Source organism: Lissotriton vulgaris, chromosome 5 (assembly GCF_964263255.1).
Source record: "Lissotriton vulgaris chromosome 5, aLisVul1.2, whole genome shotgun sequence".
NCBI lineage: Eukaryota > Metazoa > Chordata > Amphibia > Caudata > Salamandridae > Lissotriton > Lissotriton vulgaris.
Window position 1 is genome coordinate 409,896,660 of NC_141693.1, and position 20,123 is coordinate 409,916,782.

General features: G+C 45.0%; 1 protein-coding gene across 2 annotated transcripts in view; it reads right to left on the reverse strand.

Moving 5' to 3' along the window:
* Positions 1-20,123, reverse strand: part of RTKN2 (rhotekin 2) — a 307,712-nt gene that overhangs the window by 78,401 nt on the left and 209,188 nt on the right. For both annotated transcript variants that reach the window (XM_086920081.1, XM_086920082.1), the window contains exons 10-11: positions 15,119-15,284; positions 7,670-7,771 (exon numbers count right to left, since the gene is read on the reverse strand). In XM_086920081.1, the coding sequence (XP_086776207.1) occupies positions 7,670-7,771; positions 15,119-15,284 (268 nt within the window). The remainder of the gene's footprint in view (positions 1-7,669; positions 7,772-15,118; positions 15,285-20,123) is intronic.

Below are 20,123 nucleotides of genomic sequence, written 5' to 3' on the forward strand. Positions count from 1 at the left end.
TGCTAGACATTCCTGTAACGGACGCATCTGCAGTCTTGCATATGGTACTATGAAGATGCAAGATGCCATCATGCCTCTTAGTCTCATGAACACTCTGGCTTGCAGAGCTTGTTGCTGTTGAAAAACTGTGACTAAGGCTTGAATGCTCTGTATCTTGCTAGACTGGGATACGCTAGAGCTGTAGACGTGTTTATTGTAGCCCCTAGATACTGATGTATGTGAGGGGGTTGCAGGTGCGACTTGGTGCAGTTGATGGTGAACCCTAAGTCGTGCAACATTTGAATTGTCTGATGTGTGTGTTGGACACACTGATTGAATGACTTGGCTTTTATGAGCCAATCGTCTAGATAAGCGAAGACATGTACTTGTTGTCTCCTGAGATGTGCTGCTACTAGTGCTAGGCACTTTGTGAGAACTTGTGGTGCCGTTGTCACTCCGATGGAAGGACTTTGAACGGATAATGTTGTCCTTCCAGTACAAACCTTAGATACTTTCTGTGAGCAGGATGTATAGGAATGTGGAAGTATGCGTTCTTTAGGTCTAATGTTGTAAGGAAATCGCCTTGTTGCAGCAGTGGGAGCACTTGTAAAATGATCATGTGAAAATGATCTGATTGTATGTAATGATTGAGGAGCCTGGGATCGAGAATTGGTCTTAGTGTCCCGTCCTTCTTGGGAATTAGAAAGTACAGCGAGTAAACCCCTGTTCCTTGTTCTTGTAAAGGGACTATTTGTATTGCGTCCTTTTGTAGAAGTGACAGAACTTCTTGTTTGAGCAGAGTAAGGTGTTCTGTAGACATTGAACGTTGCCTGGGTGGTATGTGTGGAGGTGTTGCTGTAAGTTCTAGGCAGTAGCCATACTGGATAATCTGTCATACCCACCTTCCTGTTGTGATGGAGTTCCAGACAGGCAGGAATTGCGTTAATCTGCCCCCCACAGGAGTAGAATGCTGTTGGGGGAGCAGAGGGAAGTCACTGATTTGAGGTGGAAGAGGTTCGATTACTGTTGTTATCCCAACCTCTTCCTTTATTGTTGTTACCTCTACATCCTCCTCTAAAATATCCCTTGTTAGAGGATGCTTGTGTGTTAGATTTGAAGGATGTTGTGTTATCTGCACCAGTTTGTTTGAAGCCCCCTCTATAGAAGGAGCGACGAAAGGAACCTCTAGTTTGTGTGGATTGTAAAGCTCCCATAGATTTGGCAGTGTCTGTATCCTTCATTTTCTCAAGTGCTGGGTCTACTTCTGGACCAAACAATTGGTTTTGATTAAATGGCTGATTTAAAATGGTAGTTTGCACTTCCTGTTTAAATCCTGAAATGCGTAGCTACGCATGTCTTCTAAGTACGACACTGGTATTTACAGCTCTAGATGCAGTATCCACTACATCTAGTGCACACTTGATTGAGGCATTAGAAATAAGCTTGAATTCCTGTATGAGATTAGTTGCCTGTGCCTTATATTGGTTAGGTAGATGTTCTAGCAGTTTCTCTAACTGATCATAATGAGCCCTATCATATCGGGAAAGGAGGTCTTGTGTATTAGCTATGCGCCATATGTTGGTAGCTTGCACAGCTATTCTTTTGCCTGAGGTATCTATGACCTTGGATTCCTTGTTAGGTGGGGGTGCCTCACCTGAAGTTTGTGAGTTTGCTCTCTTCCTAGCATTTGACACAACTAGTGAATCTAATGGTAGTTGCCCTTTAATGTAGGCTGGATGTTCAGGTGCAGGCCTATATTTTTACTCAATTCTAGGGTTTAACATTCTAGTACGTACAGGGTCTTTAAAAATTTCAGGAGCATGTTTGATGACCCCTTTTATCATAGGAAGAATTTGAACAGATCTCTGAGATTGTTCAAATGTGTCTAATAGAAAATCTTCCTCTGCCTCATCAGAATGCATAGTGACCCCATGATAAATGGCAGCTCTGTTCAATAGGTGCCCAAAGCCAATGTTATCTTCTGGTGGAGAAGGTTTTGATGGGTATGCCTGTGGATCAGGAATATCTGGTATATCCTGTGGGATTGGGTACCCCCAGTCTAGATCATCTGTAGGGTACGGGAAAGTCTCATCTGTGTCTATCCCTGTTCCTAAATTATACTAGTCATCATTTTGAGGTGAGTGTGGAGATTAGAGAGGAGAATGTGAAGGAGACATCTGTGGTGAATTGTTAAGAGGAGCAGGAGGTGAAGGAGAAGGAAGTACAGGTGAAGAAGGCTGCATAGGGGATGTGGCAGAGTCCTTCTTAGCCGGAACCACAGGTGTGGATGTTTCATCTGCCTTCCTTTTCTTGTGAGGTGTAGTGGACACCTGACCTGTGTTTAGATCTTCTTTTGCAGAGGATCTCGCTGGAAAAGTTCTTCTCCCTGTGAAACCTTTGTCGACACCGATTTTTTCGGTACCAGGCGAGGTTGTTGCTTGTCTTCAGCCTTAGGAGTTGTTACAGTGTTTTTTGGCTTCGTTTTCGACGCCAAAGGTGTTGTTTTCGGTGTTGTACGCTGTTTCGAGGTCTTGGACGCGTCGGAATCAGGCCTTGTCAGTTTCGGCATCGAAGACGGTGTCTTCGAAGTGGAAGCTGGTCTCGTCCGCTTGGAGGCGTCGGATGCTGGCTTCGTACCCTTGTCTTTAGAAGTCGACGGTTTTGGAGCGGAGACTTCTTTCGGTTTTGGTGCCGAGGGAGCTGGTGGGATCGGCACGTGCGGCTTGCTCGGCACCGAGCTACCGGATGGCTTAGTTACTTTCTTCGGAGCCGGGCTCGATGGCGGGGCTGTCAAAAGTGGTTTTTCGGTCGTGACTGGGCCCCGGAGGCGGAGTGTTGACCTTTGCCTTCGATCTGGGTGCTGTGTGTCCTGCAGGGGCAGTAGTACTCACACTCTGACCCGATGGTATGGAGTCATCTGAGTCGTCTGCCTCTGATACGATCTGGGGATCAACTGAATCTTCTTCCGGAACGAGCGGAACCTCCTCGTCGAAGATATCCACCGGTTCTGGAGCTGATCTCTGCATGTCGTGTTGACGGGCCCTCCGATCTCTGATGGTTTTCTTGGATCGAAAGGATGCGCAGGCTGTACAGCTGGATTCGTGTTCTGGCAATAAGCACAGGTTGCAGAGCTCGTGGTGGTCACTGCGTGGAAACTTTGCTCCTCACCCGGGGCATCTCTTGAATGGCGTCCTTTCCATGAGGTGTAGGCCTCACGGCGTTGATAGGCCCAACGGCCCGCGTCGACGACTGGAATCGATCTGATGGAGTCGAAACAATGTTAGTCGGTATCGAAGTTACTTTGGAGAGTTTTGGGAAGTTTTTTGCGCTTCGAAGTGCTTGAACTTTCATCCGAACCCAGTGGCGGAAAAAAACAATCCGAGGATGGAGCCGATGCCCATGCGCACTATCGTCCAAGGGAGGAGTCACCCATCTCGTGACTACAAAGACTTCTTCCAAGATGACAACAACATGCAATCATCCAAGCCCAACACCAGGTGGCAATCGTCAAGGATGCACTGTTGTTACTCCCTCAACGGCTGGGTGCAGAGTGCTGAGGCCCAATGTTACTCAATGGGAGATAGGTGGCCTCCGGTTGGTGGCTGCTGACGAGCAGGCCACTGGGTTGTGGGAGCAAAGCTCTTGGACTTAAGCTCAGGGCAAATGGGGGTGTAGGCCAGCACAAAAAATGCACCCTCAGCGGCACTGGGGCAGCCAGGTGCAGAGTGTTTTGGTGTCAGAAGCCCTGTAGCTTTCAATGGGGAGTCTCCGGTTTGCAAAAGCAATGCAGGCTCAGGGACGAAGATATTCTGGGTGCAACCACCACTTGGAGAGGTAAGTTGGGATGCTGGGGGTTGGTTAGGCACCGTTGGTTGGGCCACCCAAGGCCGTGGGGCATTGGGTGCATTGACCCTTTTAGCGTTGGATCTTCTTACCAGCTCCTGGTCGCGGTTGGGGGGACCTTCCGGTTTGAGGCTGCAGGCGTCGGCTGGAGGATTGAGGCAGGTCAGGGGTCGCCGGATCTCTGGTCAGGATCACGAGGGAGACCTCCTCTTGGTGTTGGGCTACTCAAACTTGGGCCGTGAGCACCGGGTGGTACAAACTCACGGATCCTTGCGGAGATGGGGTATGTTGTTTTAACAAATACAGTGTTCACGGGAGACAGTCTTTGATATTGAAGGCAGGCAGGTCCTCAGGATTTCTCGAGGTTGCTGGCTGCAGGACACACCGGGATTTTGCTGGAGCAGGTTCGAGGTGGAGACAGGCCAGTAGGGACCAAGTCAGTGGGCGTCGTCCTCATTAGCTTTGGCACGGCTGTTCGATCCTTTTCTTCCGATTGCTTGTCGAAGGAAGCAAGGTTCAGGGGTGCCCCTAAATACTAGATTTAGTGGTTTTACAGGTAGGTAAAAGGTTGGGACATCAACGTGGGTAAGTTGGCAGAGGTGGCCACACCTCTCATTCTCACTTGTTTTTTCCTGCCGGTTCTCCCGCCCAAAGTGGGGGTCAGAACCAGTTGCTGAAAGCAGCAAGCTGCCTGGGGAAGCTCACAAAGGCGGAAGCCTTTGAAGCTTCCCCTTCATGGACCCTACCCATCCTGGGGATAGGAGGCGTGGCAACTCATCCCACGATGTGCATTATTTCAGGCCCCCGAGAGCAGCAGGCTCTCAACCCAGGGGTCCAGAAACATGTCTGGTGGTGGCAGCTTGAAGCAGCCACTCAGCCTGGACACTAGTGGAAGGTCATTTTTCAGGGGGCATCTCCAAGATGCCCTCTGTGTGCATTTTACATTAAATCCCACACTGGCATCAGTGTGGGTTTAATGTGCTGAGAAGTTTGATGACAAACTTCTCAGTTTTAAGTGTAGCCTTTATGGGGCTGTGGAGTTCGTAATGACAGACTCCCAGCAACATATACTCTTAATGGCAGCACTGCACTTACAAGGTTTTAAAATGGACTTAAACACTGTAGGGGTGCAGGTCTCCTGCACCTGTACCCTCACCACTGGTATAGTGCACCCAGCTAGAGGGGTGACTGATCTATGCCAGGGCAATGGGCTGTAGGCATGGCACACAGGAATGCGTGCCCTGTCTACTCTTCACTTTGTTCTACACTAAAACACGCAGCCTGCAAAGGTAGTGTGTGAGTGTAAGGGTACAGGGCCTCTAAGGGTGACATAATAAGTGCTGCAGCCCTTAGTGGTCTTCCCTGGTCACAGTGCCCTGTGGCCTTGTGTAACCATTTACCAGGGGCTGACCTGTGGCCAGAGATGCCAACTGGGTTTGGTTTCTAATGCAGGTTTAGGGATAGAACATAGGCCCTGGGTACCTGTTGGGAGGAGCCTAGGGCACAGTCAGTCAAAGCACGTCAGCAGTTCAGCAAAAAGTGGGAGCAACCATGCAGAAAGAGGGCACTTTCTCACAACATTACCAATGAAATAGGTCAAGAACTGGAGCAGGCAAACAGGCTCTCAGTACATCATTAATGCGAAGATTAAAGACTTAAAGTGAGCTTCAACCATATTTGCATGATGTACCTAGACAAACGGGCCATTTGATGTTTCCACTGCTTTGCGGATGACAAGACTTACCAGTCTTATACAAATAGGAGATTGCAAAACATCGTAGATGGGTTCAGTGAAAAATTGAAAACAACGTTTAGTTGTCAATTTATAAAGGACTACTTCAGCGGTATTAAATGCAAGGGAAAATGCCCAGATTATGTAAATAAGAACCGTGGTTAGGGGAATGTATTGGACTCCTGGGTCTATTTCAAAGCATGATTACAGACAGGAGACCCTATTTTGTAGGACAAAGGTGGATCCCAGATTGAGTTTTACAAAGCCCATGTGATGATATCATCTTTTTATGACGCAGAAGAAGGGGGCCTTAGCAATTTAGAATAGTTGACATGGAAAGAACAGAAGTTAGTTTGATAGAATTGGTTATTACAGGAAACAGAGTCAGCGCAGACACCCAATCCTTTTTTTTGCATAAGATTACTGTCTAATAAACTATTATTTATTTTGAGCTTCTTTGAAACAATTGGTGGGGATTTCAGAAGCCGGTTCTCACGTGGTTTAAGCATGTGAGGGAATAATTTACTGCCCTTGGTCATTGGAGCTTTTGGGACAAACCTAATATTCAAATTAAGGCAAAATGTAAAATAGCAAAGTAATGTTACTAGCAATGGGCAGAACAGGGTGGATAATAAAATGGTCTGGATGCAAGATGAACACAATGAGGAAATAAAGAATATGTTCACTGGATCCCAAGCATTCACAATGCTAAATGAGAATATATGCAAAATTCAGTCAAATGGCTATATTCTCCATATCACAAAGAAATTATTGTACATTTTCTGGTTATGCCTTTTGCACCTGGGGTATAGGAAATACTAGCGGACAACAATTTAAGGAAGAGCCCAAGATCGACCATTGAGGAGAGTCTGAATGGTGAAAACCAGCGGAAAATAAAGTTGTAATAGTAGCTATATTAAAAATGTAGGCAAGGGTTTGAGTCACCAGGGAAATAGCAAAAGAAATAAAGAAAACACATATAACATGGTGATTCCACACATAATAAGTGAAGAAAGTTTCATCATGGTCACATTAGGGGGTCGCACATTGAACTGTATAGAATTGGTGTTAGAAGACAAACTTGGACTGTACCCTTGTGATCAACTTGGACACTGACTTTTTAGATCGTTTTAAATGGTCTTGTTTGTTACACATTGAAATGTTAAATCATGTATCCATTATTTGTAATGTTACATGAACAGGTTCAAATTATGTTTTTTAACACACCAATTTCTTCACAGAGCTTTGGAGATTTTTAGGGCTCTCTCACACAAATCTATTAATGGACCTTAGTGTAGCCTCCAGTGTTAGGCAATACATTTATTTCATAATGACCTTTAGTGGGCATTCCAGCGTATTACTCTTCACGGAGCCCTCTCTCACTTTCCAAAATACCTATGATATGGCCTCCAACATCTTGCCAAAGAACGATCTCATAGAAAAACGAGGATTAAGGTGCATTTCACTAACTTGGAAGCAAACATAAATCAGAAGCCTATTAAAACATAACACTGTGTCGGTTTTCTAAATATATATTCTTCACGAATAGTACCGTGTGAAGTTAAATTAAACTCTTTGAGGCAGTCTCTATGAGGAATCTTCAACCTTTTCAGTGATAAGAGCTACTTATGTTTAATGAAAATCATGCCTAGCTACTATTTATTAATTTTGTAAGAAAGAGACTACATCAGACAAATTAATATCAGTGGCTACTACCTGCAAGATTACTAGCAGTGCCAATTTGGAATATGTTCACATGGGTAATAGCAGTAGCAGCAGCAATACCCCTAGCATCAAGGCTACAATACCCCAATGCCACATGATGTAACACTTAAATGCCAGCTTTAAATTTATTTTAGAAACTCAGCCATTTTCTCCAAACATCAACTTATAAGCAGTGAAAATTCAAACATGTCTTAAATACATGCACTCAATTTTGGTATACATATATTTATTCAGCCAAGCTAAAGCTTCTCATTTAGTAGACTGGACAGCACACAGAAGAGGTACTTAGATGTAGCTGGTGACATACAAGTAGATCACGAGCTACTCGTTGGAGAAGCATGGTCTACATCATAGCAGGGCACTACAGCTTGGAAGACATAGTGAACTTACTCATATCGTGGTAGACGGAGGTTGCCTCCTTTGTCAAGAACAATGGGGGATTTTGGGGTGATACCCGAACATCCAGTCGTTCAGAACAATATTTCCATTGACCTAGAAGGGAAGGTAACTTGATTAACAGAACTGTCAACTTAAATGTACACCTGGTTCCGTTACAGAATAAACAGAATGATTTGCTTCACTTACGAGTTTAAAAACAAACATCCTACAAACGAAAAAGGCACTTTAATAAAGACAAAATAATCATCGATCAATCCAATGAGAATCCCCAGCAAGCCTTTCCTATGAAGTTTATGAGATGGACCTTATGAAAATCCACACAGCCTGTGTGCCGCAACAGCACAGTCTTCATCAGTTATTGACTCTTTGCTACAGACTGTATATAAAATCGCCCTTCCACTATCAGGCTTTTTCCTGTATCGCTGAAATGATATCGACCACTTGCAAGCATCAAACACAGGAGGTTTTCTACTATACTGGCCATGGTATTGGGATATTAAACCTCAAAGAAAGCTGGGCTTCCAAGTCCTCCTTGAATCTCAGAGCTAATTTGGTTGCGTATTTAAGGACTATCCCAAGGAAAGTGGGGTGAAGTTTGATACTAAAATATCAGGAATTGATAATCATTAAAACTACATTAAATATTGAATTTTTAGTTGCAGATTTTGATAATTTTAAGGTGTTCTTAAAGACCAATTCATCTTTTTTCAAGTGTAAAAAGTTATGCATAGTTCACAAATCAAATCACTGTCACATTATGATCCTCAAAAATCGGTTTGAGATGAACTTTGTCAAGAAATCCACTGTGCTGTTCAACTTAGCTAATAACAGTTGAGTTACTGCATGAGAGCCGTTGCCAAATGATGGATCTCAACAATTAACACCTCTATACCAATTCAAAGTATTGGCAAAGCCAATTGTCTTGCGTACACAAGATCTATTGGCTTTTTGTTATCTTGTATAGTATGGTATGGCCTGCCACTGTATAGTATGTGATGGTATGGCATGTGCTTGAATAATATGACATGGTCCATGTTTGATTTGTATTGTTTCGTATGATATGGCTTGTCACTGTTTAGAGTTGTAATTTTGGCTTGTCACTGTATAGTATGGTAATATATGGTATGGTATGGCCTGCCACTGTATGGTTTGTGTAGCCTGCTCTTGTATTTTATAGTATAGTATGGTATGGTATGGCCTAGTCTGTGATTGTATGGTATGGTCCGTTATTGTATAGTATGGCATTGTAGGACCTGTTCTTGTATAATATGGTATGTTATGACATGATTGTATTATATGTTATGGCCCATCTGTATAGTATAGTAGGTTATGGTATGGCTATCAATATATAATATGGCATGGTCTGTTATTGTATAGTATGCTACGGCATAACCGCTCATTGTATGGTTTGGTATGTTGTTGCCTCTAATTGTATAGTACAGTATAGCCTTAATTGAATAGTATGATATGGTAAGTCCACTTATTGTACAGTATGGAATTGTATTTTCTATTCTTTTATATTATGCTTTGTTGTGATATTGTATGGCCTGTCATTTTCTAGTATGGTATGTCCTGTCCTGGTCTAGTATGGTATCGTTATAACATAGTATGAACTGCTTTCTGTTACTAAAATGTTAGTGCAGGGAAGAGGCAAAGCAAAGAAAAAATGCAGCAACAGAAACTGCTATAAAAAAAGGTAAACAAGCATGTTGAAAATAAAGAAGCTTTTTCAAACATTAAGTACATGGCTACAGTATCGCCCTTGAGAAGATAGAATAAACTTTATACTAAAGATTACCTTTGGAAAACAAAGTGCTTTTAAACATTAAATAAGTGTCACTGCAGTACGAGGCGGAGCTTTTAAACATGACGTTAGTCAGTGGTTACAGTGTCAAAGTGCCTCAATCCAAGCGTGAGAACAGTAAGGACACTAAAAACAAATCATCAGTACTTTATCAATGCATCATCGAAGAGAGAAACACAAAGAAGAAATTGAAACCAGCAAGCACTGACTAATGAGAAACAAGGAAATGAGGGACTATGAAGCCAACCAATGGTAGGTAATGGCCGGGCTCAAAGCCTCCTTTGAGTTGGTTACCAAATTATCTTGGAAGCGAAAGTAATGCCTGCCTATTTATTTAGCATATTTTTATTGTTCCTGCTAAGTTACGTAAACACCAGCCCAGAACTGCTGTTGACCAGGACTGCATGTAAAGGTCAGTACTCAGTGAACTAGACCAACAGCAGAGCCCTTTCTGGTAGAGACTTTTTAGCCACAAATTCCTCACCTTTCGAATATTTCCCAGGAGGCAGACCGGATTCTGAAACTTTTTTGCAGAACTTTTGTGCCCTGGAAGGTGTCCCCCAACCGGTACGGCTTTGCACGGACACCATTCCACTCCAGAAATGGTGTGCAGCGTCTATATAGGCGCCACTCCCTTGCACCATCAGGTGATTTTGAGACGGCCAGCATTCCAAGAAGTAGAGCTCAAAAGCCCAAATTGGTAGACAATGTGAAGATTCCTAGACTTGGAATCTTATTAATGGACAGAGTTGGTGAGAAATCTGCTGTTAGAGCCTATACCAGGAAGACTGTTACCGAAGTTAAGTAACTGGTTTGTCTTGCCTTTGAATATACACCAAAGCAATACCCATTTGGAGGAGGGTCTGTGGATGGATTTAAACCAGGAAGTCCAGCAGAACCAAAATAGACAAAATGCCTTTATCGGCGAACCAGACCGTCCAGACAACAATGCTTCATGAATGTATGGAGGGAAGTGCTTATAGTTGCCTGGCAAATGTCTAGGACAGGGACCCTGTGTGCCAAAACAGTGGTAGCAGCTTTGTCCCTGGTAGCATGAGCACACAATTATTCCAGAGACTGCTTTTTTGCCAATTCATGGCAGAGCACAAACCAGCGGAAGAGGAGTCTCTTCTGCACGGTCTTTCCTTTATTCGCTCGAGAGAACTCAATGAAAAGTAGATTGTCCACCTGGTGGTCTTTGGTACGATCTATGTAGAAGGTCAGCGTTCTCCTGGTGTCCAAGCAATGTAGTCTTTCCCTCTACATTAAAGGAGCGAGGCAGGTCATAGAATACCGTAAAGCTGATTGCTTGACCAATGTACAACAGTGTTACAACTTTTGGCAGGAAGGATGTCAGAGTCCACAGAACCAGTTTGTCTGGAAAGAAAGAAGTGTATGGTGGGCTGACACAAAGACCTAGGCGCTCACTCACACACCGTGTTGAGGTGATGGGGAACACAGTCCTAATACTAAGCAGTCTTAAATGACAGTTGTGAAGCAGCTTGAACGGAGTGAAAATCCGATTAATCAGGGCCAGATTAAGGTTCCATAGGTGCATGACAAGGGAAGAAGGGGAAACGTGTTAAAGCCCTTTCATAAATCGCATCCCAACTGGTGACTTGAACAAGAGCTGATCTGCAACCACAAAAACGACGAAAGGCCGAAAGATAGCCCGTAGCTGTGTCCAATGTAGAGCCTTCTGGTGCAAGAGACCGAACAAACAAAAGTAGGTCACATAACTTGACCTGGAGGAGTGGTGGTGGTGGTGGTGGTTGGGGAGAGGGGCAGATTTTGGTGAGCGCTGCATCAAACCACAAATTTGTCGTGATGAGAGACGTAAACTGTTTTAAAATAAAGATGGAGATTGGAAAGGCCCAGGTGCAGAACCAGTTCATCCCAAGTGGAGCAGCATGATCGGAGAACCTATGCTCAATCCCAGGATTCTGGGTACCATACTCTCTGTGCCTAATCTGGAGCCACAGGGATGACTTGGGCCTGGTCAGTCCTGCTGTTCTTGAGGATCCGTGTCAGGATTGCTATCAGCAGACAGGCATACAGGTATTCAGAGTTCCCCTCAAGGCAGAATAAGTCTCGAAGCGAGAGACTACTTGGAAACTCAAACTGGTAGAAGTGCTACCACTGCACATACTTGGCTGTTGCGATTAGGTTCTCCCAACTCAAGGAAGAGACCTTGTGCCACCTATAGGTATAACTGCCATTTAAGATCTGCTAGGGACAGATGGCTGAATTTGTCCATTCTGGCTCTCAATCATCCTGCCACTTGGTTTACCCCGAGGTATATTCCAGAGCGTCCAGTCATTTCCACAACAGTTTGTTGGAGTACCACATGGAGGTAGTGTCGTCCTTGAGCAGCTGCACCTTCCTTACCTTGATGGATGGAATGTAGGTTTTAATGTCAAACAGATGGTCCATAGCTCCAAAGTTGATGTGAAGCCGGGACTCTGCTGGGGACCAAAGGCCTCTGATCGCTGCCTCTCCCAGTTGGCCATCCCAATCAGTTCTGGGTGGGGAAGGTAGAGGGGTCTGCTTCTGGTCCAATCGCAGTCCACTGATCTTTTCCAGTCTCCTCCAAAATCTGAAAGTAGTAGGAGGGGTCCCCTTGATGTTGGGCTTACTGGGACTTCAAGCCCCCTCCAGAGCCGCATATGCCACATGGCATGATTAACTAGCCTGATGCAGGAGGCAATCATTCCCAGCAGCCTCAGAGTCACCCTCACCAATAACCTGGACCAAGGGTGCAAAAGAATCAAAGCCTGAATGGCATGGACTCTTTCTGGCGAGGAAAGACAACGCCGAACCGTGTCCAAAATAGCTCCAATGAAAGAGGTGCTTTAAAAGGAGTCAGGTGTGACTTCGGCATGTTGACAGGGAGCCCCAAAGATAAAAGGAGGTTCGCGGTAGTCCGGAGATGAATAACTACTGCCTGCGGCAGGGCAGCTATTAACAGCTAGTTGTCCAGGTAGGGGAAGACTAGCACCCCTGACCTCCAAAGGTGTGCTGCCACCACCAACATCACTTTCGTTAACATCGGAGGGGTGCTGGTGAGAACAAAGGGAAGCACAGAGAACTGAAAATGGGCCTCTCCCACCACAAACCACAGGTAGCACCAATGGGCTTACAGGATGGATATATGGGCATAAGTGTCCTGCATGCCCAATGCAGTCACCAGTGTCAGACCTGGGCTATAGTAAGAATTTTTAATTTCTCCTTCCGGAGGAAGGCGTAGATGGGACACAGCCCTTGAATAACCCACAAACCACCACCCTTCTAGGGCACCAGAAAGTAGCAGGATTAACAAACCGATCCTACTTCTCCCACTGGCACCCTCTCAACAGCCCTTTAGCCAAAAGGGCTTGCACTTCCTGAAGCAAAATGGAGAGATGGTCCTCCATCAATCACAGGGGGGTGGAAGGTGTGGTGGGGAAGAAAGGAAGGGTAAGGTGTATACACTGCATACAATCTGTAGGACCTACCTGTCAGACTTGATGCCTGGCCAAATCGGTAAGAAAGAATCAGTGGACTCGGACTCTCACCAGGTGGTGGTGTCCCGGCAAGGTCACACTAAGGATGTTTGGTCAGTAGGCTGGTCGGCATGCTGACCTTGACTGCAGGAGCAGTGGGCACATAGGCCTCTGCTGCAAAACTGCTGTGTTCCTTGTGGGGGCTGGAGGGGAGGGATGCCCCGACCAAAGCCACAAAAAAAAGCGAGGGAGCTGGTAAGGTTGGCGAGGTAAGGTAGAAAGGCCAAGAGAGCAAGTGGTAGCCCTGCTCTCCTTAAGACGCTCAAGAGCGAAATCAGCTTTGTCCCTGAACAGATAAGTCCTATTCAAGGGCATGTTCGTCAAGGTTGGGCTGGACATCGCTAGAGAACCCAGGCGATCACAGCCACACATAGCGGTGAATTGCAACGCTCGTCCAAGACGCAAAGATTTGTTAACTTGGGGGAGAGGAGTTGGCCTAACGGCTAGGGAGGTCGATCTCGAATCTGGGGAACTGGGTTCGAGTCTCAGCAATGACTCCTGTGATTCTGGGCAAATCACTTAATCTACCCGTTTCTAACAAAAATTAATGTGTCCTCTTGTAATATAACTGGTGCTATGTAAAGCGCTCCGATACGGGTCAAGTTAGCGCTATATAAAACTCTGTAAAAAAAAAAAATAAATAAAAATCTTGGCTGCATCATGACCATCTTTATTCACCGGAGAGAGCACATGATGAAGTTCTTCAGGCAGACCAGGGAGGATTTGAGGCACTCAATCCCAAAGGACGTGGAAGCAGTGTGCCAACAAACAGCTGGCGTTAACAGAGCAGAAGTTCAAGCTGGTAGAAGAAAAGACTTGTTTGCCAAATGTTTTTACTTATTTAGACTCCCTATCAGGGGAAGTGTGGGAAATGTGTTGCTTTTAGCGCAGCGTGTTGAAGCCAGCACCAGTAGGCTTTCAGGGTAGTGGTGCTGCCAAAGAAAAGCAGAGTTTCCTAGAACAGGGCAAAGGCGCCTATCAATTTGTCAACCGACTGGTGGGCTGGAGCACAGTTTGGCCCAAGCCCCCAATAATGTATCCATTCAAACTTTGTTCCAAGGAAGAAGGGGCTCCACAGGTGTCTACCCTGGTTAAAGGAACTTAGTCAAAACATTTGACTAACCTCCAAGGCAGGGAAAGTTGGAAGTTAAGATCTTCGGCCACTCTTCAAATCACCATGGGGCAGGACGCAGATTCCTCAGTTGTTGGTCCGTTGGGGTGAGTTACGTCTTTTATAGGGAGGTATCAAGGCCACTATCCTCCTGCAAGTCCTCGGTAAGTGGGAAGAGGGAATACATTAAGTGTTGTTGACCTATCTGATCATTCAAGTGGGGAAGTGGTATCCCAGGTGGAAGGTCAATCGAGGTTCCTGGGGCCCAAAGGTGCGCCAGAGGGTGTTGGTTGTGATTCAAAGAGTTAAAGCATGGGGATCAGTCAGAGACATTTGTTTGTCACAGTTTCTACAGTACTTAAAACCTGTCATAGTAGGGGTTGACATCCCTTGCACACCAAAGAACATTTGTGAAAAATATAGATGGCAAGTGTCTGAGAGACGGGACGGTGAGCTCCAGATCAGCGTCTGGTGGCGAAGAAAGAAAGGAATGGATATCAGCGCGTGGGAGTGGCACCTATATAGTTCCTGCACATCATTTCTGGAGCAACGCAGCATCAGTACAGAGCCACGTGACACCACCTTCTGGTGAGCAGATGTACTACAAAAAAGTTTCCGGATCCAGTATGATGCCTAAGGAAAATTCAAAAGGTGAGAAATATGCGGCTAGAAGCGTATTACAAATAAAAAAAATTAAAAAAATAGCCAGGTTATTCTCAGCTTATGATTTTACAAAATGGCACTATAATGACATTAGGGCTTCGTGATCCATCTATGTGAGAGTTTGTCTCTGGTGAATCACGTCCCACCCCATGCTCAGCAATGGTAATCAATAATAACCTTGCACTCTGTGCATCAGCATACACAGTAGATTCATGAACTATTTAATAAACCGACAACTATTGCACTAATGCAGCATATGTATATGCCATAGGATGGTGTACAAGACTGAATTTAAAAAGTTAACCGAAATGTCCACTTACTAAGATTAAAGAAGTGTTGCCAAAATGCTTCCATCCATCTCTGAAGGTCCTCTCTGCTGTCAGCTGCAAAGATGTGAGTCATAGCCTCCCCAGCTACTGGGTTGATGACCGAAAAAGTGTTTGATCTTTTCGTTGAGTCTCTATCCATAGCACGAATTCTTGTTTCCTATAGATTTCATTATAGAATTGTTAAAGTATACAAGAAAACCAGTGCTTTTACAATAATGACAGAGTAACACAGGTATTTCTGTTTAGAAACCAGTTTAACTTTGTTTGCAACAAATAGAAAAGTTACTTGCTATAACTTTGGTTTTACGACATGGGTTCAATTGCAAATTCACAGGTTTACAAACATGAATTGGGATGATCCAAGCACATTTCAAAACCGCATCTGACACTGTAAGCCTTCGGAATTAATTCACAGCAAGTCTCGTAAACAGGCCATACTGATGGGGGAGGAGACTCCCAGAGAGCACCAAACCATCCGATATTTATGCAGTATTTGATAGCCCTTGGTCACACAGCAAACATTAACACCTTGAATCAAAGCAAGGTGCATACACTGAAAATTAATTATATACCAAGCTCTTCGCAAGGATTTACATTGAAAATAATGAAACTCCCTCTAAGCATTTAGTAAATCAATGTCTTCTCAGAACTTAGGGGCGTAGGAATGGAACACTTGATTAAGAAACAAGTTAGAATTACAAAAACAGATACATTTATCTTTGAGGTAACTACCATACTCCCAATCCTAATCTCTTCCTTTTTGTAGACCTTCCACTATGGGGCAAAACGGGAAACTGTAAAAACGCGGTAATCAAAACACTGAACATCTCACTACCATCCCACTTGCAAGCAAACATGTGCCTCAACATTAGTTGCTCAGTTGCAACTTCTTCCCTCAGTTCGCCTACTGGAGCCAAAGGGTGTAAAATCTAGACAAAAGGTGATGAGTTTGCTACATGTTTAGTGGGAAGAGGAAAGAGCATGGATCTTGGATGTTTAGCATCACCATAATCATAACAAATGTACTCATCTATCCTGGCTATTTACCATTTCCACCCATTGGGCAGATTCCCATGAAAAAGAGACAGCTGCAAGTGGCTCCAACCACAGAAGACTGATCAGACATTTTCTGGAAAATACATCAAGGAGGCAATGCTAACAGACTGCAAGAAGAAAGGCCCTTATAGCACTCAAATATTGTTGATTGACACACGTTTGGAGAAAGCCACCATAGCGGCCTTAGATCCAGCGTAATGTACACATGAAGGGAAGGGGTAGTCACCAACTAGCAATGATACATGCAAGTGACAAACTACTAGATGAAGCCTGTGATTAGACCTTTAGTCTATCAAAATATATACATTTTTTGTCAAAAGACAGACGAGGACCCACAAAACTAAGGGACTGGAGTTTGGCGGAGCAAAAGCGCATGTCCCACTGAAACTCTTGGCAGCCGGTCTCAATTTGTGGTGGAGGAAGTACTTAGTTTTCCCACAGCTGTGCCTCAGCTTTCTCCTCATTAGAAACAACTGACACGGTCACGGTGGTAGCAGCCACACCATATTCAGTGAGGCTATGCCACAATTAATTTAGCTCGATTCACCATACATACCAGGGATACTGTTTTTGTTTTTCACAAACACACTTCTGCTTGGATGCACATGCATATTTCTAAAAGTGTGTTTTTGCATTAACCTGCGGTGGGTGGACATGTTCTAGAGTGATTTATACAGACCCAAGTTCAAGAGATATCTGATGAATCACATAAGATTGATAACCAATGTAGGAAAATGCCCCTTTTTGATTTGATATTTTGTAAACCGCTCAATTGCCCATGGACGTCTTGGCGCTGCTTTCCAGTCAGATGCCAGATTCCTACCGATGATAGTAGTAGTTATTACTTAATTGATAAAAAGCCAGGTTTTCAGGGATTTTAAAAAAATGAACAGATTGGGGCTGTTTTTTATGTGTAGAGGGAGTGTGTTCCAGAGTTTGGCTGTTCCTGAAATAACACTTCTTCTGCCCTACTGCACGCTCTTGGCTCTGGGGATCAGTAAGAGCCTAATGGTGGAGAACCGTATATTTCTAGTCAGTGCATACCAGATCAGACGGTCCTTCAAATATTGTGGGCCAATGCTGTGCAGTGCTTTGAAAACAAGCCACAGAATTAAATTTGATCCTTTTCTCGACTGAAAGCCAGTGCATTTTGGTCAAGCCAAGGGCCAACTACTGATATTTTGGGATATCCGGCAGCAGGGGAGCTGATGCATTTTGAAGCTGCTGTAGCTTTTCCAGATATTTTTGGGGGATGTTTACATAAGGGGCATTACTATAGTCCAATGTGGACAAGGCTAATGCGGTCACAAGGGTCTTTTGTAAGTCAAGTGGTATAAAGGGAGGAACTGCTCATGATGGCCGGGAGCCGTCATGAGGCACAGTGGGCGTGTGCTCATGAAGGCTCCCGGGCGCTTCCCCCGTGGGCTGCCCATCATCCTGCACCCACCCACACTGGAAGGAGAAGACCTTCGGCATCCCCCACCCCCGATCATGTAATGACGCCAGCACGCCTCGGGCGCTGACATCATTACATCAAACCGGACGCGCTGGAAGAAATTTGTTTCCAGCGAGTCCAGCAGGTAAGAGGCGGTTTTGGCCTCAGGGAGAGTGGGGGGACATTTTAGAAAGGCATCGGATGAAAGGAAAGTGTTTTCCTTTCCTCCAATGTCTTTTTCAAGCATTCCTGCTGCACGATCGCACATTGGGCGCGATCGTGCAGCAGGAATGCTTTTTGTTTTTTTTTAATGGGCATTTAATGTCATGGAGCAGCCCCTTGGGCAAAGGTCGCTCCCCTTTTGGTGACGGGTCTGCCCCTCTTTGGAAGCAGGGGGGGGGCAGATCTAATAAATTAAGCCACAATTTAATTGTTTTAACCACTAGGCCACCAGGAGCTTTTTTTTAATTTTGAAAGCCCTTTTTGTGTTGGGGAGCGGCCCCTTGGGCAAGGGTCGCTCCCCCTTGGGGGTGCAAATTTCATAGATAGGTCAGCCCCACTTGGAGGGTCAGATCTATTATGTATGACCAATTAAATGGCATATTGTGACCACTAGGCCACCAGGTATGTTATTTTTTTTATTTACAATGTGCCTTTTGTGTTGGGGAGCGGCCCCTTGGACAAGGGTCGCTCCCCTTGGGGGTGAACACTTTGGGGTTGGGTGTGCCCCCCTGGGGGGAGGACCTATACATTCTTTTTCAAAAGCATTGTGAGACCACTAGGCCACCAGGCATATATTTTTTATTTATAGAGTGCTTTTGTGTCAGGGAGTGGCCCCTTGGGCAAGGGTCGCTCCCCTTGGAGGATATTCTTTTCAGTAGTGGTCTGCCCCCCTTGTCGGGGCAGTTTGAATAAAAAAGTAGCTGTGAGCCCACTAGGCCACCAGGGGTTTACATTTTTGTATAAATATATTTTGGGGAGTGGCCCCTTAGGCAAGGGCTGCTCCCCTTTGGGAATCTTTTATTGTGGCAGTTTCTGTCCCTCTTGGGGGCAGATCAGCCTTGTTATTCTAGGCCCATCTGTCCCCAAGGGGGGTAGAAGCCTTAGACACTAGGGATTGTTTGTTTGTGTTGTTGGGGAGCCGCCCCTTGGGCAAGGGTCACTCCCCTTGGGGGATCATTAATTTGAGCCGTTTCTGCCCTCCTTGGGGGCAGATCAGCCTTTTTATTCTAGGCCCATCTGCCCCCAAGAGGGACAGAAGCCATTAGACACCAGGGAATGTTTGAGTTGTTTGGAAGCGCAGCCCCTTGGGCAAGGGTTGCTCCCCTTTATGGGGTATTTATTGTGGTTGATTCTGTCCCCTTTAGGGCAGATTGGCCATATATTTTTTGGCCTATCTGTCCCCAAGGGGTTAGAAGCCACTAGACACCAGGGCTTTTTAATGGTGTTGGGTAGTGACCCCTTGGGCAAGGATCGCTCCCCCTTTATGAGGGTGAATTTTTGGGCTGTTTCTGCTCCCTCTGGGGCAGATAGGCCTCATGCTTTTAGGCCCACTTACTACCTTTGCTTGGCTGGTGGATAGTGCATTATTTGCATATGTGATTGCAATGTGTTTTTTCTCCTTTTTATTCAAGTGGAAAGCTTCTGATTCTTGTTTGCGGTTTCGGCAGTGGTTGATCGGCAGTTTTGCGTAGTTGCATTTTTTGGTAAGAAAAACATTTCCGTTGTGTTTACTCCAATTGAGTATTAATGTCATGCATGAATGAATTGTAAGTGGTGTCATATTAGCAACGTATTTAGTTAGTGTTTTGTTCATGAAAATCTTTGCGATGTGTTTTGCGTGGTCTTATGTGTAATTTTCTTTTTTTTGTTTTTCTTTTTCAGTGGGATACTGTTGCTCCTTACTGTGTCTGTGCAGAGCAGGTGGTGGTGAGTCTAGCTGCTTCTGGCAAGTGAACGGTATTGTGTCGATCTTTGTGCTAAAGCTACTTTTTGTTTATTTTAGTTTTTTTACAAAGGATTTGTTGTTGACTTGTTTGACTAGGTACCTTTATTAGTAAGCATTATGGCTAGCCGCAGTAGGACTGTTTAGCAGGTGGTTGGTATGCTTCTTGAATCTTCCTCTGAGCAGCTTTATGAGACTGACAGTGCGTCTGAGGGAGAGGAACATTCAGGCAGTGAGTTTTCTCCACATGGAATCATCGGGTGATGAAGGTACTATCAGTGTGGATGAAGCTACTCTCGGTGTGGATGAATCTACTCTCGGTGCGGATGAAGTAACTGTTTTAGAGGAAGACACTGCTGTGCCGATGTTGCAAGAGGCATCTGGATTGCAGCCTGAGGCTGCTAGGCTTCCTAGTGGAAGTGCTGGACTCTGGGTTGATCTAAACATGGTGCAGCCGGTGTTGCCTGTCTTTAGTGGTGATGCGAGGTGTAGAGTGGATTGTGAACATTTTTTGCCTGTACAGTTTTTTCAGTTGTTGATGGATGATGTGTTTTTGTGTG